This window comes from Coturnix japonica, chromosome 1 (assembly GCF_001577835.2).
Source record: "Coturnix japonica isolate 7356 chromosome 1, Coturnix japonica 2.1, whole genome shotgun sequence".
In the NCBI taxonomy this organism is placed as follows: Eukaryota; Metazoa; Chordata; class Aves; order Galliformes; family Phasianidae; genus Coturnix; species Coturnix japonica.
In genome coordinates, this window is record NC_029516.1 from 148,360,804 (window position 1) to 148,388,277 (window position 27,474).

Genomic DNA, 27,474 nt, shown 5'->3' on the forward strand with positions numbered 1-27,474 from the left:
TTTCACTGTCACATCTATCTTGCATTCCTCTGCAGGCAGCCAAGAAAGCTCCAGTAACTATAAGAGGGATGCTACTAATATAGCCGTGACCAGTAAATTGCCACAACTACAATATTGCACAAATATTAAACAAAGACCACAGGTTTCTCAGATTCTCATAGATAATCTTCTCACCAGGAGAGTGGTGAGGTGCTGGAACAGCTGCCCAGAGAGGCTGTGGATGCCCCGTCCCTGGAGGTGTTCAAGGCCAGGTTGGATGGGGCCCTGGGCAGCCTGGTCTGGTATTAAATGGGGAGGTTGGTGGCCCTGCCTGTGGCAGGGGGGCTGGAGCTTCACGATCCTTGGATGATTTTTTCACCTTGGCACCATGAAAATAAACAACAAAAAGTCTGAAGAGATACGATAGCAGAAGTCTCCTCATTTCTCCACCTATATCACACTTCATCCCCCCATTGATGAGAAGAAATGAACCAGTCTCTTCCCCCATTCATTTTTTCACATGGGAGTCATCTTAAACCTGTGTGCCTGCACTGAGAAAGAAGAGGCTGGAAGTGGAAGGGATCTGTCTCTCATAACAATACACTCCTGTCACAGCACAAATAAATTCAGAATCCTCATTCTCAGGGCAAGATTTTATCAACGTGCAGGCATAAAACTACAGCTGGCAAATAATGGATTTGCACATCGGCGTGGATTGAATCTCTGCTAGGAAAGGGCAAAATTCAAATTGATCCATGTTTCACTTCTGAAAGGCTCAACTGATCTTTTACAAGCACTGCACACGCACCATGCAGGAGAAAGACTGCCTTAAGGTACAACGGGCAGTTATCTTCAACAGCCTCAAAACAGCATCGCTGAGTAATCCCACCTGTGGCACTGAATTGCAAGGCTACTGATACCCTTCCGCAGTCCTGTTTCCCTCTTTGCAGCAGGGTTACAAATCAGCACTCTGAGGTCAGATTCCCCAGGTGTAATGAAAAGTCTGCCTAGAAACGACCAAAAGGCATGTGAAAAAGATCTCAGTAATCTGAACAAGTAAAATATCACTAAAAGAGGGAAAAACAAGACAGCCAGTCAACTGCCAGTGCCGCACCAACTTCCTTGTCCTCACTGATGCCAAAGGAAGATCTCTTTGATATCAGAACCCTTCATCACCTCCACTCCAGCTCACTGGCACTTATCCCTTGACTTACAGCTTCTGGAACCCTTTTCTGTGTTCCTGTGCTTTGACAAGAACAAAACACACTCTGCCTTCAAAACCCATGAAGCACCTTCCCCATTCCCAAGTTCACAAGAAAATTTTACTTATTGCTTTAACCTCCACTAAAAAAAAAACATCCCCCAACAATGCATCAAAAGCTGCCATTACTGGTTCAACTAAAGTTTAGAAGTGGAACACACGTGCACACTGACTGTGCTCAGAAATGTGCTGCTATTAAATCCAGACCTGCGAGCTTTGCTCACAGGATTGAGATGGACAAGGAAGTCTTCTATTTGATTGCTACAAGTTTTAGCCTGAAGCTAAAGCATTATATTTGCATTACACGTGCCTCAAGAGTACATAAGTAGCAACGCGTTTTATTTTACTTTATGCCTTAAGCTAAGTGAATGGAATCCCAGAGCAGTGAAACAGTACCCATTTAATACAAGAATATATTGTGCTTATCTGATAAAATATTCCCATGGACTTTCAGCAAGTGAAAGTAGACAGAGGAGCCACTACTGCATTCTCTACAGTAAGTAAAAGCAACTTGTTTGGCAGAAAACACCTTCAAATTACCTCTTCCCTTTTTACTTAAGAGATTTTTTATCTAGGTTTTTCCCATAGCAAGTCCTCAGTAAGCACTGCTAAGTGCATCAGATGATATTTATAAAGCAAGGCTGGCCAAGAGACAAGAACTTGATTTCATGACAAAGTAAAGCTCACGTATTTGTCTTCATTCTACATTAAGGAGTAATGGAAGAGGTGCCTTCCAGTGCATAACTCAAAAGCACTCATCTATGAGAAACAAGTTCAAGTTCCTGTTCCAAATCAAATCAAGTTGCCATACAGGTAGCAAACCATCTCAAAACTGGGCAACTGGTTCTCACAGTAGTAAAAAATAAACATATATAAGAAAGAAATAGAGTAACAATCCAGAAGAGCCTGCACAACCAGGAACGCAAGGAAAAATAGCCATGCATTCAAAACAGCACCAATGATAAGAGCAAGGAATGAGGTGACTTTCAGGTGGCTGCCAATATTTGCAAGTGACATCTACTTCTGGAATAGTGGAATATTTGTGTTTCTGAACTCCCAACAGTGGGATGTAGAACAAGCATCACTACCTCAACTTTGTAACCCATACCCCCTGCTTTCACAGAACCTCAGCATGACTGAGGATGAAAGGGACAACCAGAGGTCACCCGGTCCTACCCCTTCTCAACCAGGGACACCTAAACCCAGCCATCCAACAGGCTTTTGAGCGCCTCCAAGCATGCAGGCCACTGCAGACCTGTATCCAGGAGGTAAAGACAGAGAAAGTATTTAAGTTCCTTAGCTCTGTTGTTTGGAAAAGCTATCATTCAAAATTTGAATCACTATGAAGAAGGTGCACTGGTAGAAACAACGCACTGCTGCACAGTGACAGATGCAGGCACTCTCCTCTACAATGAGAGCAATTCTGAGCATGCAGAAATTTCCTGCTGACTTGCATCACGTTGGACTACAGTCCAATCTATCACCAAGATAATATCAATTTTTATCTGCACCAACAAGAACAATTTTGTTCTTACAAAATTAAGAGTTTGGTCCCAGACAAGCTATATGTTTTGTTTTTTTTTCCTTAGGCAGCGTATTTACTTTCTTAGCTACATGCTTTAATTCCCCTTCATCAAAAACCAAGAATGCAAAAAACGAAGAAGCTGCTGTATATAAAGTTGTATTTACAGTTTTATTTAGCAGTTAAAGAGCAAACAATTTTAACGTTGTTGTAAAGTATTTTTACCCAAAGTTGCCAAGATCTAATAAGTTATTGAACAGAAATATCAGGCATAAGGCAATCATCCTTAACAGCCCATTAGAGATCATCCCATCCCCAAAGAGCAGAGCTGATAAAAGGTGGTAGAAAATTTAGACTGTGTTTGATTCAATTTCCCAAAACAGAGGTGATGAAAAGAGGATTCCACTCTTGAATACATCTTTAACATCTGCAGATGAAGAGATCTGTAAAGCACGCCAAATGTAAAGACAATTCCTGTTTCCAAGGGAACATTTCAGTGCTTTGAATCCGAGAATGCTATGTTCATATACAGTGGCCAGTACATGATTATGGCAACACAGATGGTAAAAGATTAAAAATAGGATTAGTATTTCTTCCATTCCATATCATCAGGAGGATTTACTTCTACCTTCCTTTTACCAACATCTGACCAGTTGGTGCTCAGAACTGTGCCTCCAGACTCCATCTGCAACATAAGGAAACGTGTGTTTAGTTTGGTACAGGAATTCCAGCAATATAGAAGTCACAGCAGATGGCAAACTCTGAAGAAACCTGAAGAATTGAAACTTCGTGCAAAAACAATTTACATAGGAATTTTGTGCGTGTTCGTTGAATGAAGTCTGACAGTCATCAGCCCATAAACCTCAGCCTAAAAATACTTGTTACTAGTACTGGACATGATGAGAAGTCAATTAACAGGATGCTTTTAGAGGGTCACTCAACATTTTTGTAAGCTGTACATACAAAGAACAATAGAAATTTGATTCTTTCACCTCAAGCAACAACAAAAGCTCTCTAGGAACCAAAAACTATATTCCCTCTCCTAACACTAACTGAAACAAAGAAAGCAACAACAAAGTACAGTCTTCCATTGAGACCTGTTATACCAACATCTCCCACTGAACCAGGGCCATTTATTACAGGCCTAGGGTCTTGCTGAATAGAAGCCTTCTGATGCATGCAAAGCTCACTACAACCGTGACACTGTGCAAAAGTCACACTTTTCTTTAGAGAAAGAGTGATGACTTACAAATGATTTGTTCATGGCACGTTTCACTTCATCGGTACCATCCGAATAGATTTGCTGGAAAAGTTTATTTAAAGCAGCATCTCCTTCTAGCTTTTCGTTCTTTTCTTCTTCTTTGATTTCCACTACCAGCTTGTCCCAGTTCCTTGTATAGTGAGAGGATGATGGATATAAGTGCTGGGTGTCTGAAAGATGGAAGCATTGGTTAGCTAAGCATTTTCTACAGACTTGGCTGTACTGCAAACCGCAGCTTTACATGCATGTGTCTAGCGAGTCTGACATAATCAAAGTTGGACACGATTCATTCCAACATGGGCTATTAATCAGTGTTGAAACACTGCAAATGCATTACTTTTCTAGAGAAGCAGAATACCTTGGTAAATAACGCTAATATTTAAGTACTAATATAAGTACAGCAATGCAAAGAACTTCAAAACAGCGACAGGAATAAACATCTGAACAGATAAAAGCCTAGAGGAATTAATGACAAGCATACATCCTCAACAATTCATCAGATTAACAGAAGTTACGACTAAACTTCATAAATTAATTTTAGTAATGCCCTGCAGCCTATTTCTGTCATTTTCTTCCACAAGACTGTAAGGCTTTCCTTTGTAAATACAGGACAAATTTCATTAAAAACTTTTAACACGCCAGTTGTTTATATCTGAAAATACCTTCACAAAAATAGAGCTCTTAATGGTGAATTCAGATAACAAACCTGGTACAAACTGCTTTAACTTCAGAGAATCTCCATCTCCCTCCAGTTTTTCCCATCTTACAGCTTCTGGTTTCTTCATTTTTATTTCAACCTACAAACCACAAAGCCAAGAACAAAATTCATCCAGATGGCAAACAGATCAGACAAACAGTTTCAAATTAGTTGGGTTCTGTAACAGCAAGAAAATAATAACATTTGGTTTAGAAACAATCTCTATCACAAAGCCTGCGCTGAAAAAAGACTGGCCTACGTTACCAGATGAACTTTTCATAGTTTCGTGCGGGTTGGAAGGGACCTTAGAGATCATCGAGTCCAACCCCTGGGATTCGAGCCTCTGTGTAGCAGAGCAGCACTTCTACCACTTGCGCCACAGGGGGGATTCGGGGGATTCGAACTCCGGGCCCCAGTGTTGCAAGGTGGCGTCTTTAACTTGTGGGTCTTAAGTGACATGTGAACTAAGCTCTGATACAAGAGCTAAGCAGTCACATCAGAGTTTCACCTTTTATTTAGTATTACTTTCTTATGCTCACTATTTGCTTGATACTTTTTGTGAATTATGGCACCCCGGAATAATGAAAGATCACAACACCTTTACGCTGCATGACATAAAAGTACAGTTAAGCATCTGTTAATTGCCAGTCAGCTCTAGTAATTAAATAGAACTTTTGAATGACTGCAAAATCCAAGTGCTAGATTTAATTTTCACCCATCAACACAAACACACAGTATTTGTTGTATACTATACAAACCAGAGAACCACCCAGGAACTATTCTGATCCTTCTATTAGAGAAATGCAGAAGCTGTACTCATTTGGTTCAACCAACACACTGCTACAAGAGAAAATTGACTAGTATTCATTGACAGAACTGGTAATTAAAAGTGGATATGGTTGTAATTATCATAGAAGAAACAGAACTAAGTGAAGCATGTCATGCCTCTATATTCACAACTACACACCATCCCTACAGACAACCACATGGAAATAGTTCTTCCACATTTAACCTTAACCTTCAGTCAAAGGATAACAGTTGCAAAAGGACCTGAGGAAATGGCCACAAGTTGTATGAGGTGAGGTTTAGACTGGACATAAGAAGGAACTTCTTCTCTCAGAGTGGTCAGGCACTGGAATAGCTGCCCAGGGAGGTGGTGGAGTCGCCATCCCTGGCAGTGTTCAAGAAGCGCTTGGATAGGGAGCTAGGAGATATGGTTTAGTGGTTTTCTGTAGGTGTGGTAAAAGGAGGACGGTTGGACTAGATGATCTTGTAGGTCCTTTCCAACCTTGTGATTCTATGACGATTCTATGATGAAAACAAACTGCAAAACAAGGACTCTGTAGTGTCACTTTTAGGTGGCAGACTCACTTCAGAAAACATCGAGGTTCCTATGATGTTATCAATTGACTCAAATCTGTGCCTGCTAAGCCTCAGCAGTTCCTTATTTCTGCGTAGCTTAGCATAAGAGAACTCTTAGCTCTTCCTAAAGCCACTATAGCCTGGAGATCCCTGCAGACCCAAGAACAAAGGCACCTCTGTCAGAGCTAACCCGAGGGATCCCAGCAGCACACTCCTTGCACAGCGTCGCGTTGAACTGAAATGTGAACTTTATTTCATCCATTCTTCTAATCAGTCATTGATATGTAACAGCCCAAGACGCCTTATAAAATTAAAGAGCTTTTTTCATTTCCAAACTGTCATATTTGCAATCACGCTGCATTTTAAGAAACAGAATTTTTCATTACTGTTGCTCCTTTTTTTCCCCTTAGGGAAACTACCGCTTCCCTAGGCAAGGTTAAGTATGCATTTCCTACCACTGCCTTGCACTGAGAACAAGACGACTTGAAGCATAGAATGAACGTCCTTCAGAACCGAATGGAGCTTCAATTGTGATGGTTTTGTTTTTATGGATCCGCATATGAGATTAGTAGCTCCACATCAGAACTAGTGGGTTGTTTGTTTGGTTGGTTTTTTTTATTGGATTTGGATCTTATGAATCCAATGTTTAAGTTAATTAGCCACTTACAAGGATACTAATTGGTCAGCAGTGAAACACTAAGTCTTAATTTAAACCCACCTGTCTATCCCGCCACTTCCCACACGCCTCTTCTCAAGTTGCACAAACCATTATCAGCTCAGCTACACATTTCTGCTGAGGAGGCCTTAACACCACGATTTTTATAGTCAATTAGTGCATCTCCACTGAACGGCCTATACTGACAATAACAAAAACCAGCACGTTCTCAATGCTGAACCTGCGCAAACCTATGTCACTTCCATTTCCCTTCTGCCTGTTTCCCCCCTTTGCTACCTCCTCTTATCCTTATGCTTCAGGCTTTCATCAACATATTTCAGTATTTCAAACACAGGCTACATCATCTGTATCAAGAACGATTTCTAATGCAGCAAAATACTGAACGTGAACCTCTCAACACAGACTTCTTTGCAGAGTACAACCCTCCTCAAAGATCCCTTTGGCTACTCAGAGCACTCTGCCCACACACTGAAGAAAAAGTCTTCATACTTCTGCTGTTCCAATAATCCCCCTCTCCTTTTTTAATCTTCTAGTTGGTACATTTTCCTCTCTGAAAGTGGCCCTGAGTCAGTACTATACGGCAAACATCCTCAAGGAAGAGGAAATGCTACAAACTAATTCCCAGTGTTAGATACAGATTCCTTAAATCTCAACCATTTCAACACCGCCAAACTGAGTATATTTCGCTGAAGAAACTGAGACAGAACACATTTATGACATAAGCCTTTATCTCGTCTACTCCATCCACTTCAATTCAACTCACCCATTAGGGAAAGCGGCAGGCAGGAACAAAACTAGGGAAATCATTAGCTGTATACCGTTATACAACCAGGTCTTCCAAAAATAAAGCTAGAAAATCCTGCTTGTGAAGATGCCTATTTCTGCTTTACTCGCTCTAAGGAGAAACAACTCCCAATTATGTGCACAAATGGCAATGAATGCATTTTAATGAATATTTTCCAGCAGATACTGATAGCTATTGCATAGACAAGTAACATCATTTGTGCCACACCTAACACTGTTAGCTTTTTTCTCTCCCTTGAAAAAGATTCAGTACCCAGGCAAGAGAAATACATCTCAGTGTTTTGCCAGCTCCTTTGATTTAACATTTATATTTCATTAAACATATGCCTGTGTGCCTCATGCCAGCTTTAGGATAAGGCAGGAAAAATCCGCCATAAATTAAGTGTTTTGCATGCCTGTTTAAGAAGCTGGCTCTTGTTGTTAACCACTTCATCAAATGCTGCTTTAAAAACCTTCTCTAACTAAATACAATTTAAAAACAGGTTCAAAACCTTTAGGCACACGAAGGCTTAACTTATTCACAGGTCCTGGTTGTGCTACAAACTACATACTAAAGATATGATGCACAGCTACTCTAAGCCTGCATCCTGTTTTCACTGTTACTCCTTATTGAAACTCAATGAATGCAATGAATGTCAATGAATGCAACAGAAGCAAAGAAGCTCCGAAGCTGCATTTGTCAGAAATACAAAGCAAAGGACAATGCAAAAGGAATGATGCCTTACACCCACCTGTACCCAATGACTCTCCCTCTTACAGCCACATAGCTCTGAAAGAAGTCTGGCTTCATCTTCTTTACACTGTTCTGTTAGGAGGGAAGATTTCCTCCCCTCAGCCTTTTCTTCTTAAGGTTGAACAGAGTCTCCTTGTAGCTCACGACTTGCAGCCACCTGACCACCCTGACAGCCCTCGACTACAACAGCGTCCTTCCTCATCAGATGAGATGCAGAAAAATGACCAAAATTCTTTTAATAAGAAAGTTCTGGTATGCACTAACAAGTTGTGAGAAATTTATTCTAACTTTTACTGCATCTCTTATTCTACAATTCATGCTAAGGGAAAGTTTGCTTGGAAAATTAGTGTCGAGCTCTGATCAGATGGATGAAGGAAATCAAACCTGGCAGAGACAGAACAACAGCTCAGACTCTGGTTTTAAAATGTATGAAAAATATTCTTTTAGTTTCTGATGTTTTGCTATATTTAATGCAAGAAAATAAGAAATCAGGCTTTCCAAACAATTCCTTCGTTATTGGAGCTAGTTATTCCAATCAACTCCTTAGTTATTAACTCCTGATGTCTATTACTGAACTACTGATTGCTTTTCCCTTGCTGTGAGTTTTAAATCATATCACAGAATCATAGATTGGTCTGGATTGAAAAGGACCACAGTGATCATCCAGTTTCAACCGCCCTGCTATGTGCAGGGTCACCAACCACCAGACCAGGCTGCCCAGAGCCACATCCAGCCTGGCCTTGACTGCCTCCAGGGATGGGGCATCCACAACCTCCTTGGGCAACCTGTTCTAGTGCGTCACCACCCTCTGTGTGAAAAACTTCCTCCTAATATCTAACCTAAACCTCCCCTGTCTCACTTTAAAACCATCCCCCTTGTCCTATCACTACCCACCCATGTAAACAGCCATTTCCCCTCCTGTTTATGCGCTCCCTTTGAGTACTAGAAAGGCCACAATGAGGTCTCCCCGCAGCCTTCTCTTCTCCAAGCTAAACAAGCCCAGTTCCCTCAACCTTTCCTCACAGGAGAGGTGCTCCAGTCTCTGATCACCTTAGTGGCCTCCTCTGGACCCACTCCAAGAGCTCCACATCCTTCCTGTACTGGGTGCTCCAGACCTGGATGCAGTACTGCAGATGGGGCCTCACAAGAGCTGAGTGGAGGGGGACAATCACCTCCCTCTCTGTTGGCCACTCTTCTTTTAACCAGAACATATAACACGTGGAACATACAAATGTTGAGAGTTGCCATTCTACAATCACACAATGTACTCTGTTATCTAAATTTAAGTTGAGGACCATACTCTAAGATAGCATGACCCATTCAAACTCATATTTAAACGTCTTATGCACACACAGTTTTAGTATCCTAGTTCTCTAAAGTATATTTTACAAATTGCTTATATTTTGAATTCCAAGAAATGTGGTTTAAATAAATCATTCTGAAATTAAAATAAACTCTCCAGTGTAAACAAAAGTTATTGAGAATTGATTAATTTGTTCTGTAGAAAAGGTACCGCAACAACAGAGCGGATTTGGCACACACCTTCCCCTTGCCAGCTACGTGCTATGGGTAACCAAGTGCACAGTGATCAAAGATTCCATTTTACTGACATTATATAACAACAGCTCACTAGAATTTTGGACTTGCACAGAGGTAGCAAGCGGTGCAGATCACTTCTGCAGCCTAAAGCTCTTTGCCACATCCCTTGTATATTCATGTGCCTGTTGTTCTAACATCCACTTTCTCTCAAGACAAGAGGAAAATTTCTTACATAAACTTTCTTTTTATAGATTTAGAGCGCGGACATTGACTTAAACGCTTGTTTAAAATATACTCCTCAATATGAAGTTTAGATCTGCCCCACACCCACCTGCATTCACAAGGAAGTTTCACCTTTGCTCTCTCCTTTACACGTAACACGAGGCAGCGTGCTTTTCCAGTAAAGCCATTTGGGGTATTTCAAGGTTTGCATTGCAAAATGATGGTTTGAGGAGAAGAAAAACTCCACTGATGCACAGGACCGTATTCTTGGCATGAAGCTGCTGAGAACATGCTCCGACCTCAGACCTCTCTATTAAGTAGCAAATGTCAGCTGTGAAAAAATGCTGAGGGTTTTTAACACCTCCCGTGCTCGCAGCAGACCTTTGATGGCTAATTAAAGGAAAGTTTTGGGGTCACAAAACTGATTTGCACCAATTTCGCTTAAATGCCTCTAAATTGCTGCAGGCCATTGTTTGCAGAAACCACTAAAAATTAAAGACGTACAGAAACTGTGCTGAGACTTCTTGCAGATGCGAGACGTGGGTGAAGAAGGGACAGTAATAGTTTCCCTCAGGAGCAGAGGGACTCATGCTAAAAGCACATATTTGTCCTCCCTTGCACTATTTGTGCATTCATACTTTCCTGCCACGTTTGCTGGATGAAGATAAATCAGCTAATTTCACTTTCAATATATTTAGTCCACCATTTTCCGTTCTTACGTTGTTTTCCTTTTATGAAAGGAACATGAGAATAGCTGCATACAAACCTACTTATAAACAGGAGACCCGTTCCAGGCTTTACATTTTGGCTCCCTCTGCTGGAAATAAGTTAAAAAGCCGAGTAGCTCCACCCGTGTACATTGTTGGCTGCTGAACACAGCATGCAGTTCTCAATATGGTACAGTTCTCCCCCACCTCATCCAACACCTGAATAGGACTGAAGACAACGACTAAAACAGACCTACCTATGTGCTTTTTTGCCAAGCAATGCTGAATTTTAAGCAACATTGAGAGATCAACATCCAGCTTCCCTCAGCTACCAAAACAAGCAGGACTGCTTTATCATCTGCCAGTTTTATTGTTTCGAATTCTGTTATATTTATTAGTCCTAAGAGGTCTAAGAGAAACTCAAAGCAAGTAAGTCTACCCAAAGCTAAACCTGACTGCATTCCTGCTCTTTCATGTAACTGAAAAGAGCAAATTGTTCATTGCCCAGTGCACAGAACCATCTCAGCAGGATCCTGCTGGACTCCCAACAACTGTGGGATTGCAAAGAAGCCGCTGCTGAAAGGGGCTGTAAACACAAGAATGATTTTTTCCTCAACAGCATCTTAATCCCTATATGTACTTAACCTTCTGGCTTTGGTATCCATGTATAACATGGGCATGTTATCAGCAGCTCTAAAAATAATCTTGTCCCTCTCTACTCATCAGATAGATTTCGAGCATGCAGCAAGATGAAGAGACTTCACTACATCAGTAACTATCATGAAGACACAAGATTCCTCCCAAATACAGACTCCTTTTACCATTCCTCCTGAGGGCCTTTTCAGTCACATTCAGCTGTGATATACGTGTGCCAGCATACACTATGGGGGACTATTTGGATGGGATTTTGTTTTCGTTTGATGACACGTTTTTGTTTGGAATGGGAAAGAGAAGAGAAAGGATGGGAACTCACAGGGAAAGATGAAGTATTCTGATTTTCAGTCCAATGGAGAACAAGTGAGTTTCTCTTCATATTCCTTTAACTGTTGCCATGTTGCACTTTAACATCTCAGTTCACACTGGAAAAATCAACTGAGAGCATGTGACCACAACTCCCCTCAGGTATAAACTAGAAGATCTGCTCCAGGAACATTCCTAACCTGCTCCCATTGGTAACAAGGCCTCAGTCCACGAGACCAGACAGGAGTCTGTCTGAAGTAATCCCTTAACTACAGAAGAGCTGCTTGGTTTAATACGCCATGCTACAAAGGAATGAACTCACATACAGCCAAAGTGGCTGCAACAGATCCCCTTGCTCTGAGCTCACTTGGAAACATGTTTAAGAGCCTTTAAACATCCACCTAAATTGCTGATAACTTCTCGTGACCGATCTCTTTTATCCTGGCTGTTCAGAGGTTTGTCCAGTGTTATCTCTAAATTCCACAGACCCTGACGTCTCACAGGCCAGTCTCCCAGCCTCTGCTGTAACTCACTCATCACTTTAAAATGGAAAATCATATCAGCTTCAGATATATTAGTGATGCAGGAGGATTCAAACACACATCTTACGAATCAGCAGCTTTCTGCACTGTGGGTTCAATGTCTCCAGTTTATTAACAACTTTGAGGAATAATATTAACTAACAAAGAATCAGATGTGGTAAAGTGCTTGTATTACTCAAAACCATAGCTATGTATTCTCCATACTGCTCATGAGAACAAAGCACTCACACAAAACTGTTGCAACATGATCTGCATTTCCAGTATTCAGACAAGCACTGATGCTACATCGTCCCCTTCAAGCATTTAATGTTTGTCAAAGTAAAATATTCTAAGCCTGCTATGCTTAAGCATCTTTAACACAGATCTGCTTTTAACGTTTTTAATTCAGACTCCATCTGCTGGTGAGAACCAGAACTATCAGATGCATAATTCAAGCCTATATTTCTTCACTGTAATTTTCAGATGACTTTATATTATCCTTTTCCAGGAAAGGAAACACGTTTAAGCGTCGACTTTACTTTTTAGAACACCTCCTGCATTTGCTCTTATCCTGTTCTGCCTTAGAAGTACTCACTCCAAATGACATAGGAACAGCGATACTGGGACATAAGCAGCAGCAACAAGATCTGTATCCATTCTACTTCAGTTTATATTAATAATAATGGAGTAACAGACTTTCTACATACTTTGAGCTCCGTGTTCATTTCCCATAGTGAAAGAATTCGTGATTCAACCACACATCCTGCTCAGCTTCCTCAGTGTGATGAGCAGAGAAACTAGGCCAGCTTTGTGAAAACCCTTTCTTATCACCTCCAAGTTCCTCTTCCCTGAGAGCATACAAACTTACTGTAGGTACTTTTTGGAGAAGAAAACAGGTAAAATGGAACATGAAAAAGTCATGAAACTTTAAGAAATCCCATAGAACCACTGTTTGGTTTTGATAATTTCATGCTTCGGAGGTTCAAACTTGGCTCTGTGGACAATGTATGTATCTGTGTGGCACATCAACAATGTGTGCTACACAAAACTAGCCAGTTTCTTATGTCACCTGTAGTATAGAAGAAAAAAATGCTGAGACGAAAGCTTTCTCTTTCTCATCATGTAACTTTCAGGTGTCTAGCAAGTACTGCTGCCAGAAATGGTATTGAGTATATACAGCCTGATGAAAAGCCAAGAACTACCACTATGTGTAATTCCTACCAGCAGGAGAGTGTCATGAAAGGGCCAAGAATTATTTGAACACTGCAACTCTCAAACTCCGACATTTATTTCTTAGGCACAAAAAGATGGCAATGCTCCATAACACAAGATGGAATCCTACAAGCTTAGTAACAAGGAGTTCATACTTTCTAAATACCTGAAGGTAAGGGCCACAGCCATCTTTTAACAGCAACTGTTAAAAGCATCCTCACCATAACTGATATCCATCATATCGCTATTTCTGATGTTTGCACAAGTTTAGATTCACTGACAAAAAGGCACCTTGAAGAAAAATGCAGTCCTATGTGAAGAGCAAAACACTGCAATTCTTGCAATGAGACTTAGAGCAGAAGCATAAATAATTTACATTAAGAGCTTACCTTCGTTGAAAGCACTTTAAACGTACTTTGCTCTGGCACTATAGAATGAAGAAGATCAAGCTTTAGGTTGTAGTCTTCACCTGAGGGGAGCCTCACTGATGCGTTCATCTGTTAACAGTTGAAAACACATTTCTGTCATCTTTGAGAGCAGTTATTCATTTTGGAGTAAAGAATTGTCATCTGACATCAAGACGAAGTGATTAATGATCCTTTACTAGGGTACTTAAAACATCACACATCAAAATTCCACACAACAGCACTACATTACTGCGTTATTCGACAAGGTGTCTGAAAGTACACTACAGAACTGAAATCTCCTATGTCTTTTTTAGCCAGCAAGTACTTAAAAAGCCAATTATCCTGTCAGCTTGATCTGCATTCTTTAAGGAAAGAATTATAGCAAACGAAGCAGCAACGTATTAATAATGGAACACGAAAACAATTTGCAACTTCCCTTCTAATTCATGCAAGCAATGTGAAAACTGTGTGAGCACTTGCCATACATTAAAGACCACAGTACTTTGCAGTTCACCAAGCACCAACTTAGCTGAGAATAAGAACTGAACTCCTCAGTGTTTACCCTTAATTAAGCACAAATGTCACTGTACTGAGTATGGCACTACACAGATTACCACCCTTCCGTGAAATGTATGCTTTGCTACAACTGACAGTTTTAGAGATACAATATATATGAACCCACCAACACATTGTTTTTCTGTTACCATCCTAAAATTATTTACAGAATCACAGAATGGCCCAGGTTGGAAGGGACCTCAAGGATCATGTAGTTCCAACCCCCCTGCCTGGCAGGGCCACCAAACTTCCACACTTACTAGACCAGGCTGCCCAGGGCCCCATCCAACCTGGCCTTGAACACCCTCCAAGGATGGGGCATCCACAACCTCCCTGGGCAGCCTGTTCCAGGACCTAACCACTCTCCCAGTAAAGAACTTAATTTATAACTACATTGAGAGTACCTCTCATGCATCTGGAGTATGAACAGACAGAGATACAATCAAACACTTGAGCTTCAGATCACTTCCTCCAACTAAGCAGCTGAAAAGCAGATGCTCCCTCTGCTGCATGTATGCCACACTGCATGTTGTGAGTAAGTCCTATAGACCTCACTGTAGCAATAGCAACTAATCCACTTGATTCTGCATACATGTAGCTACTGCATAACTGTATGTAAAGATGCTCAAACTGAAGTCAGCTTCTAGCATTTCTTCATGCTTTTAATAGAAGTGAGCATCATTTGGTAGAACTACATCTCATGGAATCTAGAGATGCTTATCGATAGCATAAATCACCTCTTTCTCTGAGAACTGCACTCTGACACCATCCTTCTGCGCATTCTTGATCATGATAGTCACAATTACTTGAGATTCTGTTTGGTACCAGTCATACCTTTAAAAAAAAAAGAAGAAAGAATTGCCTCTAAGGAGATGTTTAAAAACAAGCTAAAGAAACCCAACAACCACAACCCACAATCCCCCACACAACATGAAAGCAGGAACGCTGCATTGCATAGTTCAAAGCAAGGGGTAGAACAGCACCCTTCCACAGAGCAGTTACAAATTTGAATAGAAAAATGATTAATCAATGAATTTATGAAAATTGGATCACCTTAACCAATTCATGTTATAGCCTGCCTTCAATAAATTAAATAGCACGTTTTTACTTCAGGATCTTAAAAGCATCCCAAAATCATTACCTACATTAGGCACTATGAACAAGTCTTTGAATTAAGCTCATAAACCAGAAAACAGAAGCTAGAATGTCTACTCCATTCCACACCCACCCAGCAAGAACAAAGTCAGTGACACTGTTTGAGGAACAACTCACTCAGAAACGTCACAAAGTGGCAATCTACAGAATTTTTACAGTCATTATCTTGTATCTCCAATGCCCAGGTCAGCAAAGAACAGGTGAGACAGTTATTTTAGTTCTCACAGCAATACTGAAGTCAACTTACTTGATCTTGGATGACAGAGGTTGCTGTTGTGTATTCTAGACGAAGCATATTGCATTGGAAAGAAAGTTGCATCAGTGTATTTGACATATATAAGAACAAGGATACAGATCACTCTCATACTGATCACATTTCTTCTGTATGTGCATTAACTTATGAAAGAAAGAAGAAATTCTTCACTCTACGTTTGTGACAGACTTTAAAAGTTACCATTTACAGACTGACAACGCACACGCTCAGTGTCTCTTACAATACACAGGCCACACGTTTGAAAGATAACAACTAGATCAGCTTTAATTTCTTTCCTTCCTGGCTAAGAAGAACACCTGAAAGACACACAGCAGCCGTGTTGCTCATCTGTGAGTCACAAAGGAAACCTGAAATAGGTCTGAGAACGAACAGCAGAGTTTTAAAACATAAAAACCCTTCAAATCGTATGTCTTTATATACACCCACCTTATTTTCTGTACATTTTCTCCCTCTATCCTATTACTAAGATATGTATATCTTAGTATATATATATATATATAAAAGGCACAAAGAGTATTTTGGCTTCAAAAAGTCAATTTTGACATTTCTTTTGAAGATTTCCAATTAGAAAAGGAAATATACTTGTCTGAGTTACAGCTGAAAAAAGTCTGCAAAACCCACATGTGAGCCACCAGAGAAAACATCTTCGAGCGGCCGTGAGTTGACAAGATGAGCTGATATGAGTCTGGTACCACAGACTGCAAGTTAAAACCTGAATGAGCGCACAGTAATTTCCAGACTTGAATGTCATTCCTAAGTCCTCAAGCTGTAAGGAGGCACTGAATTCTACAAGCATGTTTGAGACATGATTCAAGACAATATTAAGGAAAACACCTTACCGCTTCTGTCTGTGAGCCTGCAGGGAAAAAAAGAGACAAAAAGAGATGCATGGTCAGAAAAAAGTGAACCCAACACGACTTTTATTTCACTTTTCTTCACTGACTCCAGACATTCTGCATTCATGCCAGTCTCAATGGTACAAAGTTAAAAACATACCAGCTTTACCTTTCATTTGCAGCCTTAGTGACACTCTATTTTTAATTAGGCTTTCTTTGTGCTATCAACTTCAACAACCAACTTGTGCAAAGATACAATATAAAACATGCTCCCATTAACAGCAAGAACAACCTTTGCATTGCTTTGCTTTCCTTACAAGAAAAGGATACAGACCTTCGTTTAATGAAATCAAGACTGTGGCAAAAACTAAAATGGAAATCACATCCTGCAAGTCTGTGCTAGCTTGACCATCCCTTATACAGAACATATATATATTGAGAGATAGAACTAGAGGGAATGGTTTTAAGCTGCACCAGGGGAGATTCAGGCTGGACATTAGGAAGTATTACTTCTCGGAAAGGGTAGTCAGGCATTGGAATGCACTGCCCATGGAGGTGGTGGAGTCACCGACCATGGGAGTGTTCAAGAAATGTTTGGATTTTGTGTTGATGAATATGATTTAGCTGGGAAGTATTGGTAATGGTTGGACTGGATGATCTTCTAGGTCTTTTCCATCCTTGATAATTCTGTGATTCTGAGATGGAGTCCAAGCAGACAAATTCACTGGTTTAACCTCAAACACACCGTAACACTTGAATGTAAACAGCAGCTCAGTATTTCTTCTTGTAAATGTTTCTCTTCAAATAGTGTTTCCAAAGAAAAAACTCCCTGTTTCCCTTATAACACACACTGCTAAAAAGATAAAAACCATTGGAAAACTGCTTTTCCTGCAATTGGCTTTTAGGCAACGCATTGATAGAAACTCGCATTCCTCCTACTGCCCCATTCTCCAGTAAGTAACAGAAAGAGGGGAGAAGTCACAACAGGTGGAGGAAGAAAAGAGGCAGCTCTTCTAACGCAGCCCATTAAAACCAGCAGGCAGTTAAGCACTGCAGGTGAGTTCACCGCCAAGGGGTGTCAAACTGTGGAAAGATAGAAAAGGAAGCTGTGTGCACACTGACTATCACTAAGACAGCAGAGCAGCAATTAGTACCCAAAGGCACTCTCCACGTGAAATCAAAGTGATTTTCATTGCTCTTTCCCACTTAAATTCTCAAATCTTGAAGAAAATAACGTTGACATTGCATTTAGAAAGCAAGCTGACACATGCTTCAACAGTTAAAATCAGTTGTCTGAACTTTCACTGCATACTCACCTAAGTCTGAGGAGTTCAGGATATGTAAGCAAGAGAAACAAGGCATAAGAAAACATAACGTCCTTTTAAACATAAAAATTCTGGTTTAAATACAAAGTAACCCTTCAGAAAGAAATGAAACAGCTTCATATAACAGGACACATCAAACCCTGTAATTTGTATATGTGCTTTCTCTTACCGTTCAACGTTTCCTCACATCTTTTAATCCAAATTGTAAAGGTATCATCTACATCTAGAAGAGATCAAACACATTAGCATTACAACTCTTTGAGTAATGCACTCAATGCATAAAGAACAGTTCCTTTCAACTCCCAAGTTGGAACAAATTCATCCCAAATTCACATTGATTTATTAAATCATGGTATTATTTCCAAGTACTTTCATGTCAACTCTCTCATTCCAGGTAATTTTTAAGTTTAAGTTTAAATTAAGTTTTAATTTTCTACAGCTCCACTATTTAACTCTGACACACTTAATTAATTTCTAAGACACTAGGCTTTCTCCCTCCCCAACCCCCTCAACTGACCCATATACGACATTGCTTTCCAATTGAACTCTACGTAACTTTTACAGAGTGAGAAGTATTGCTTATAAGCACTAAGAGTATAAGCAGTAAGTATTGCTTATTGCTTAGAAGCACTTCTCCATTCTCTTTTCCCAATCACATGCTGCCCCTCTAGAGAAATATAGAGACCCCCCCCCCCATGTTCTGTGGGCAGCCCACAGTTGGTGTGAGTGTGCACAAACACCAGGCATTTTCCCCTGGTGGTTTCACACATACTTTACACGCACATCTACAGTTAGAAGGATGTTGGAAATAAGTAGGTGCCAATTTCACTTTGCGAATCAAAACCACAGAAGAGTTTATTATTAAGATCACGATGATTTTAGGAAGAAGCTCCCAGGAGGAAATGAACTCACTGGAAAACAGCTAAAAAGGTAGCAGAGCGTGCATCATTTCAACACTATTCCCAGAAAAACCCTTCACAAGCAGGAATGCTTAAAAAAATAAAGCTGCAGCAATGACCAACTAATAAGTACAGATAAGCCGCCATCTTTTTACAATAGCTGGAATTCACCTTGAGGAAGTTCATGCAGCCAACTTCCCTGCAGAGGGTCTGAAGAAGCTTAAAAGAAAGCCAATAGAAAACACGCACGCAAAACAAAATGTGGCTCCACTGCAGTTCTACAAAGCATTCACCTCAACTCTTTCATTTTAAGGCGTGTCATATAATTGCTACCCACTGCAAAGGGAAACAGAGTCAAAGGGACGTAACCCACTCTCCCAGTAAAGAACTTTAATATAACTTACTTTGAGAGTACCGCTCAATGCATTTCTGGGAAGTATGAACAGACAGAGATACGCAATCAAACACTTGAGCTTCAGATCTACTTCCTCAACTAAGCATGCTGAAAAAGGCAGATGCTCCCTCTGCTTGCATGTATTTGCCACACTGCATGTTGTGAGTAAAGTCCTATTAGACCTCACTGTAGCAAATAGCAACTAATCCACTTGTGCTGCATACATGGTAGCTACTGCATAACTTGTATGTAAGATGCTCAAAGCTGAAGTCAGCTTCTAGCATTTCTCATGCTTTTAATAGAAGTGAGTATCATTTGGTAGAACTACATCTCATGGAATCTAGAGATTTGCTTATCGATAGCATAAATCACCTCTTTCTCTGAGAAACTGCACTCTGACACCATCCTTCTGCGCAATCTTGATCATGATAGTCCAACCAATTACTTTGAGATTCTGGTTTTGTACCAGTCATTACCTTTAAAAAAAAAAAGAAAAAATAGTTGCTCTAGAGAATGATTTAAAAGCAAGTAAAGAAAACCAAACAACCACAACCCACAATTCCCCCACACAACAGTGAAAGCAGGAACGCTGGCATTGCATAGTTCAAAGCAAGGGCAGAGAAAAAGAAAAAACCCCAAAGGGGGAGGGGCCCCCCCCAAAAAACCCCCCCCCCCTTCCAGGCAGAGCAGTTACAAATTTGAATAGAAAATGATTAATCAATGAATTTATGAAAATTGGATCAGCTTACCATTATGTTATAAGCCTGCCTTCGAATAAATTAGAAATAGCACGTTTTTGAACTTCAGGATCTTAAAGCATCCCAAAATTCAGTTACAGCTACATTAAGGGCCACTCAATGGAGCCAAGTCTTTGAATTAAGCTCATAAACCAGAAAACAGAAAGCGTAGAATTGTTACTAACTCCAATTCACACCCACCCCAGCGAGAACAAAAGTCAGTGACACTGTGTGAGGAACAGAACTCAACTCAGAAGAAACGTTCACAAAGTGGCAGTCTACAGAATTTTTACAGTCATTATCTTGTATCTCCAATGCCCCAGGTCCAGCAAAGAACAGGTAGACAGTTATTTTAGTTTCTCACAAGCAATACTTGAAGTCAACTTACTTGATCTTGGATGACAGAGGTTGCTGTTTGTATTCTAGACGAAGCATATTGGCATTGGAAAGATGAAGGGTTAATATAGAAGAGGGGGGCAAATTTCAAAGGTTTTGGTTTTAATTTTTTTTTAAGGGGATACAGTATATAAGAACAAGGATACAAGATCATCTTCATACTGATCACATTTCTTCTGTATGTGCATTAACTTATGGAAGAAAGAAGAAGATTCTTCACTTACGTTGTGACAGGACTTTAAAAGTTTACCATTTACAGACTGACAACCGCACACGCTCAGTGTCTCTTACCAGATTACACAGCCACACGGTTGGAAGATAACAACTAGATCAAGCTTTTAAATTTCTTTCCTTCCTTGGCTAAGAAACAGAGCCTGAAAAGGGACCACACAGCAGGCCCGTGTTGCTTCATCTTGTGAGTCCAACAAAGGTAAACCTGAAAATAGGTCTGAGAACGAACAGCAGAGTTTTTAATAAACATAAAAACCCCTTCAAAATCGTATGTCTTTAATATACACCCCACCTTATTTTCTGTTACAGTTTCTCCCTCTCTCTAATTACTAAGATAGTGTATTACATTTAGTTATATATAATATTATATTAAAAGGCAAAGAGTCATTTTGGGCGTTCAAAAAAGGTCAATTTTGACATTTTTTTTTTAAGATTGATCAATTTAGAAAATATACTTGTCTGAGGTACAGCTGAAAAAAGTCTGCAGAAACCCACATGGTGAGGCCACCAGAGAAAAAACCATTTCGAGCGGCCGTGAAAGTTGGAGCAAGATGAAGCTGATATGAGTTTGGTGACCACAGGACTTGCCACAGTTAAAACACCTGAATGAGCCGCACAGTTAATTTCCAGACTTGAATGTCATTGCCTACAGTCCTACAAGCTGTAAAGGCAGGCACTTGAATTCTACAAGCATGTTGAGACATGATTCAAGAACAATATTAACGGAAAAACACCTTTACCGCTTCTGTCTGTGAGGCCTGCAGGGGAAAAAAGACGACACAAAAGAGATGCCATGGTCAGGAAAAAAGGTGACCCAACACGACGCCCAGGGCCCCGTCCAACCTGGTCTTGAACACCTCCAAGGACGGGGCATCCACAACCTCCCTGGGCAGCCTGTTCCAGGGCCTAACCACAAGCCCATGCAATACAAGCAGAAAAATCCAGCCCTACTATCCTAGAAGATCTGCCTCTTCTCATGCATCCCAGCACATCATAATCTGAGGGAAGGACTTTTCCTCTCAGCAATTATTCTCTCAAAGAACTTACCAACAACACTATGAATAACTTTCAGAGAGCCTTAGTCTTCACTCGGACATATATCTGCTTTAAAAATTTAACCCATTCCATCTTTACTAAATTAAATAGGTGGTCACAATGAAATTTCTCACATGTATTTGTCCTAAAACCCACATCACATTCCCAAGATGAACAGCAGACCTTCCATCAGCAAGGAACAGAGGCATGTAATGGTGTACGTCTGCCCCCTTGTGTGGCAATGAAGCCAGCCCTGCCTGCACAGAATTCCCTGCTGCAGCAATTCTCTATCAGGCACCAACAGCTCAGTCTGCTCTCTTTATCACCTGCCTTACAATACGTAGCTAATTTTCCCCATTGAGCTTTGCTCGTTTTACTCTTCCTACATTTAACTGGAAGTTAATTGCTTTGCCAAAATGCTTCCATTCACAATTATTGTCATCCGGGAGCCATCAACCATCTCCACAGAACCTCGAAAGTAAATTTGCCAGCAAGTTGGAAAACAGGAAAGCTAAAAATCTATGCTTTAAAGAAAGCCTCCAAGAACCTCCCTCATCTCACACCAGGTCACAGAATCCTGCGATGCTGAAGGACATTTAGAAGCAAGCTTCAGAGGTAGAAGCAATCAGAAGCAATCAGGGAAGCTTTAGAAGGATTTCAACTGGGCAAGCAGCAAAACAACACATGAACAGGTAGGTTTTCTAGAATCATAGCATCACAAGGTTAGAAAGGACCTACAACATCATCGAGTCCAACTGTCCTCCCATTACCATGGCTACCATATATACATATATGAGTTTCCTGCAAATACATAAGAGTGGGAGGGGGCACAATCACCAATCAGGAAGAACCATAACCAGTTATACCCCCATCAAACTCCACTTTTAGATCAGAGGAGCAGATTACTTTGCCTCTCCCAAACAAGCAATTCCATTTTCGCTAAAGCTTTCAGCCTCAGCCATCGGTGTGGATGATAGAACTGAAAGATCCCAGATGATGACATTGCTTATCAGAGCAGTGCACTTTGCTCTGAGTAACCTTTCAAGATGCTTTTAAGATTTCCTTCTGCTGTTGAGAAAGGGAATTGAATGAGGTGAATTTTATTTGGTGTGGGGAATAGGAAAAAAGATAAAGGAACTGTAACCATCTAGAAATTACTTTGTTATATGCTTCCTAGGGTCTTCCACCAAAGTTTTCCATGCTGAACTATTTCTTTCCTGCTTCTAGAAGGAAGTCATATTATTAGAAAGCTCTAATTCTCCCCCAGATAATGTGTGCAGTTCCAACTGCCAACACTTTATATCCTTAAAGAGCTCATACACATGCCTCTGTTATGCAGTGAGAGCTGAAATCCACTCTGTCAGGTTGAATGCTCACTATGCTGTATGCCCTTTCTGAAGGCCAGCCCATCAGGTAGTTTAACAACTACAAATCCCAATTACACACAATTCAGCTCAAAAACCTTCCTGTGATGCTTAGTGCCACACCATTGCCACTATTTACCTGCAAGACCAATGGAGAGGAATTGGAAAACAGGGAAACACCCCCTTTCTGCAAGGCAAGAAAATGATACACTACCAGCTAAAATTTCCATTTGCATTTTTAAGCAGTTTTACACTTCCATAGAATCATAGAATTACCCAGGTTGGAAAAGCCTTTGAAGATCATCAAGTCCAACCACGGCCTAACCAGAACCCTAACTCTAATAACCCTCCACTAAATCATATCCCTGAGCACCACATCCACACGGCTCTTAAAGACAACCAAATGTAGCAACTGCACAAGTCTCTCCAGAAGTCAGACCTGATCCAGGTATCCCAAGTCAGGCACCTAATTCCTAAGCCTTCAAAAAACCAAAAGCCAACAACTAACACGGTCTCCATTTTCAGCTAATACGTTAAGAGAATTTCATTTATCAGCAAAGGAATGCTGTGCACACAAGAAATGGTAATACTTACTGTCCAACTTCTGTCCCTCTTTGAAAGACTCTAAAGCAGATGCATAGTTTTTGATATGGTATTCTCCTAACCTGACGTGAAGAAAGAAAAACCACAAGGAAACTGCAATTACTTTCTAATCTAATTCACATCCTGAAGATTACAACATCCCCACATGTGCTGGAATTTAAATCACCTATGAAATCTGTTTTTTGAATAGTTGGGATGTTAACATCATCACCCCTCCCTCCAAAGAAAACAACAAACCACACCAAAAGATCCATTTTATCTTATAACCACAGCTTTATTACAAAGGAGTTACAAGCAGCATGGCATGGAATTCACTCATTCCATAGAGCAATAATGCAAATACTGTTATTGTCCTGAAGTTTATCAGAATACTGTCAGAGCACCACATATGATACGTACCCTTTTCTAAGAAGTGCTATGGCATTACTGGGGTTGAGCTCTAGGGACTTCTTTGCATCTGCAACTGCATCTGTTGGAAGTCAGTTTACAGGTGAAGATCATTATAACGGTATGAAAAGCAATGAAATGCAAGTATTTCAGTACGCCTCAAAAATATATATATCACTATTATGTTAGCTTTCTTAGCCTGCATACAGATTAAACTGTCTGAATTTAATTCACTCAATGCTATGGATGAAGTCTTCAATCAGCTATAGAGCTCCACAAAAGATGAAGTGGTGACTTTCACTCTGTCAGATCCTCTACTGTAGTCGAACTTGACCCCATCAATAGAACTGAATACAGGTTGAAAGACCTTGAAAGATCATCAACTCAACACACCCTAACATAAACACCCTCTGCTAAATCATATCCTGAGCATCACATCCAAACACGGCTCTAAACACATCCAGGGATGCGTCAACCACCTCCTGGGGAGCCTAATTCCAGTACCTAACACTTCTGGGTACAGAAGTCTCCTAAATCACAACCTAAACATGCCTGGCGCAACTTGATGGCCATTTCCCTCTCGTTGCACCAGTGAGAAGAGACCCTGCCACTCTTCACTTAAAACCTTTAAGGTACGAATAAGGCGATAATTCCCCTCAGCCCTTTTCCCAACTAAACAGCCCAGCTCCTTAGCCTCTCCTTGAGGTCGATTTTCCAAGCCTTCACGGGAGCCTCGCTGCCTACTGGACCTCTCCTGCACCTCATGTCTTCCTGTGCTAGGTGCCCAAAGCCCCCCTGAAACACAGTACGTCAAGGTGAGGCCCACAATGCCGAGTCCAGTGGCAGGATGACTTCCCTAGTCTGCTTCACCACATTCCTGATACAAGCCAGGATGCCTGATTTATCTACTTATTTTGCTTAATTGTTGACAGGCAATTTAGGCTAAATGTTAATTCAGTTAACCAAATAACACCTGGGTGGCAGGTTATCACCTTCCTACCACAACTGGATTTCAGTGTCTACCAAAAAGAGCATGTAAGGTTGGAAGAGTTTACAACATAAAGCTTAAAATCACCATAAAATCTAACCTGAAAATAATGTTCCAAGACAGTTCTGTGCTAAACTCAAACAGCAACTGGGATTGCAGAGCATCAGATTCGGCTGCAAGTTTTGCAGATATAAAATAATCAAAGATAAGGAAGGCTCTCGAGTACATCCTAACTGCAAACAGCAAACTAAAGTTAACAGCAACACTGTTAAAAGCTAGTCATCTAAACTATAAAGAATTTCAAATACGACCTCTTAAGAGGATTGTCAGTTGCCTGAAGATGTTTCACAGTGTAGTTCTGTAGAAGAATGTGGGCATAAGCTCGTTGACAGTAATATTCGGCATCATCTGGACTCCTTTCCAAAGCTCTTGTCAGTTCTCTGTGAAGAAATCCGAAACCGCACCCTTGGAAGATCCCAATAATCTAAAAATGGACTCTGTCAAGTAAGATGTCAGAAAAAAAATACCCTGGACCAGCTCACTGAAGGACCTAATTGACAGTTTTACCTGAAAGCTAACGCCAACTGAGGCATAAGAACTTGCAGTTACACACGCTATTCCTTGCAGAAAGGGAACATCACAGAATCACAGAAACGGTTGAAGGGACCTCAAGGAACATATTTCCAACCCTCGCCTGGCAGGGCCACCAAACATACAACTTTTAACAGACAAGGTGCCAGGGCGCTCAACCTGTCTGAACCTCCAAGGACGGATCCACAAACCTCCCTGCAGTCTTCCAGGCTAACATCTCCTAGAAAAGAACTTCCCCCTAACATCAATGCCTTAAATAGGAATCTGAATGCTCAGGTAATCCTGTATGTTCCAAAAACCTTCCTATAATTCTCAGCACATCTGAAGGGAAAAAAATACCTCGCTATGAGGGTGAGACAGTAACAGTACGGTTACCATGTTTGCTAACTTTGCTCAATTTCTATTCAGAATTTGGCAAGCATGAGGGTAGCTAAGATATAGACTTTAAGCCTGCACAAATGTTAGCACAACACAGCTGCTAGAACTCACCAAGCCAGAGAAAAAAGGAAAAGTAGCAGGGCCTGTCTGAATTCAGATTGGTATCCTGCTCTCTTTCATTTATATGCTTACACTAGGAACTACGTGGCCACAACAGCTTCTTCCAGTGGCAGCATCAGGTGTACAAAACTCCATAGAAGTACAGCACAAACATCTAAAACCTCAGAGGTCTCTGAAGAAACAGGAGGCAGAAAGAGCTACAACAAAAAGCATCACTAGATCTGACTGTAAAGACATGATTAAGGATACATTCAAGATCAGACATCATTCGTGGTAGACAGATATTCTAGACAAGAGAAGCATGAGGAGACCCAACAGGATCACGGAACACTGAGAAGTGAAGTACAACTTTTGTTTTGAGACACTCCTCCAAACAAACCATACATTACAGCAACTCGAACAGTCAGCCACAGGGCAGCTGACAGGCAATTGTAGGGGTTGGAAGGGACCTCTAGAGATCATCGAGTCCAACCCCCTGCCAAAGCAGGCTCCCTACACCACATCACACAGGTAGGCGTCCAGGTGGGTCTTGAATATCTCCAGAGAAGGAGACTCCACCACCTCCCTGGGCAGCCTGTTCCAGTGCTCCGTCACCCTCACCTCACAAGCTTATGGCTTTATCATCATAGAATCACAGAACGGCCTGGGTTGAAAAGGACCTCAAAAATCATGCAGTTTCAACCCCCCCCGCCATAGGGTTGCAGCCTGTAGACCAGCCTGCCCAGACCCACACCGTTCACTGTTAAAACACAGATAATGAGCAGCCAGTTGTACCAAACCCAAGACCTCAGCCAGGCCCCACACACAGAGGGCAGCACAGCGAACCACCCCCTACACACAGCGATGCGGCATCACCCCTATAAGACCCCCTATAAGCTCCCTCCCACAGCTCTCACCCGCGCCGCCGCCGTCGGATCCCGATCGATGTCCGCGTCCGAGAACCTGCCGAGGAAACACAACGCCGTGAGGAGGCGGGGATGAAGAAGGAGCGGGCAGGGAGGAAGGAGCGGGGTGTTGAGCTGGGTGCTCACCGAGCCGCTGCTTCTGCAGCCGCCGCCATCCCTCCCCCAGGAAACTTCTGGAGCCGCCACAAGGCCGCAACCACCGCGCGTGGCCTGACGGGACCAAGCGGCGCCACAAGCTCCTCCCGCCCACGCCATCGCTACGGAGGCACGCAACCTTCCATAGAGTGTGTGGAGGACTGTCGGGACAGAGCGGCGCGCAAGATGGCGGAAAGCGCGGTGCGCATGCGCTGGGTGTCCGCCATGATGGAAATGGCTGCCTGTCCCCGTCTGAAATAGAAAGTTCTCATTTGAGATGTACCTCACATCACACAGTGCTGA

The 27,474-nt window shown here is 41.4% G+C and overlaps 1 protein-coding gene across 1 annotated transcript; it reads right to left on the reverse strand.

The window, feature by feature from the left end:
* Positions 1 to 2,914: 2,914 nt before the first annotated feature.
* SUGT1 (SGT1 homolog, MIS12 kinetochore complex assembly cochaperone) lies at positions 2,915 to 27,292 on the reverse strand. The gene is made up of 13 exons (XM_015851725.2): positions 27,163 to 27,292; positions 27,028 to 27,073; positions 25,392 to 25,481; positions 24,067 to 24,137; positions 23,659 to 23,729; positions 18,178 to 18,231; positions 16,687 to 16,703; positions 15,821 to 15,855; positions 15,156 to 15,252; positions 13,846 to 13,953; positions 4,730 to 4,820; positions 4,012 to 4,193; positions 2,915 to 3,447 (listed from the first exon to the last, which is right to left on the reverse strand). Exons 1-13 carry the CDS (start codon positions 27,189 to 27,191, stop codon positions 3,346 to 3,348), a joined length of 993 nt encoding a protein of 330 aa, XP_015707211.1. The 5' UTR covers positions 27,192 to 27,292; the 3' UTR covers positions 2,915 to 3,345.
* Positions 27,293 to 27,474: the final 182 nt, after the last annotated feature.

Coding starts and splice junctions, on each gene's coding strand:
- SUGT1 (XM_015851725.2), bottom strand. CDS start 27,191: ATGGCGGCGGCTGCAGAAGCAGCGGCTCG. Junction 27,074..27,162: donor GCTGCAGAAGCAGCGGCTCG/GTGAGCACCCAG, acceptor TTTCCTCGGCAG/GTTCTCGGACGCGGACATCG. Junction 13,954..15,155: donor TGCAGTTCTCAGAGAAAGAG/GTGATTTATGCT, acceptor AACTGTTAACAG/ATGAACGCATCAGTGAGGCT.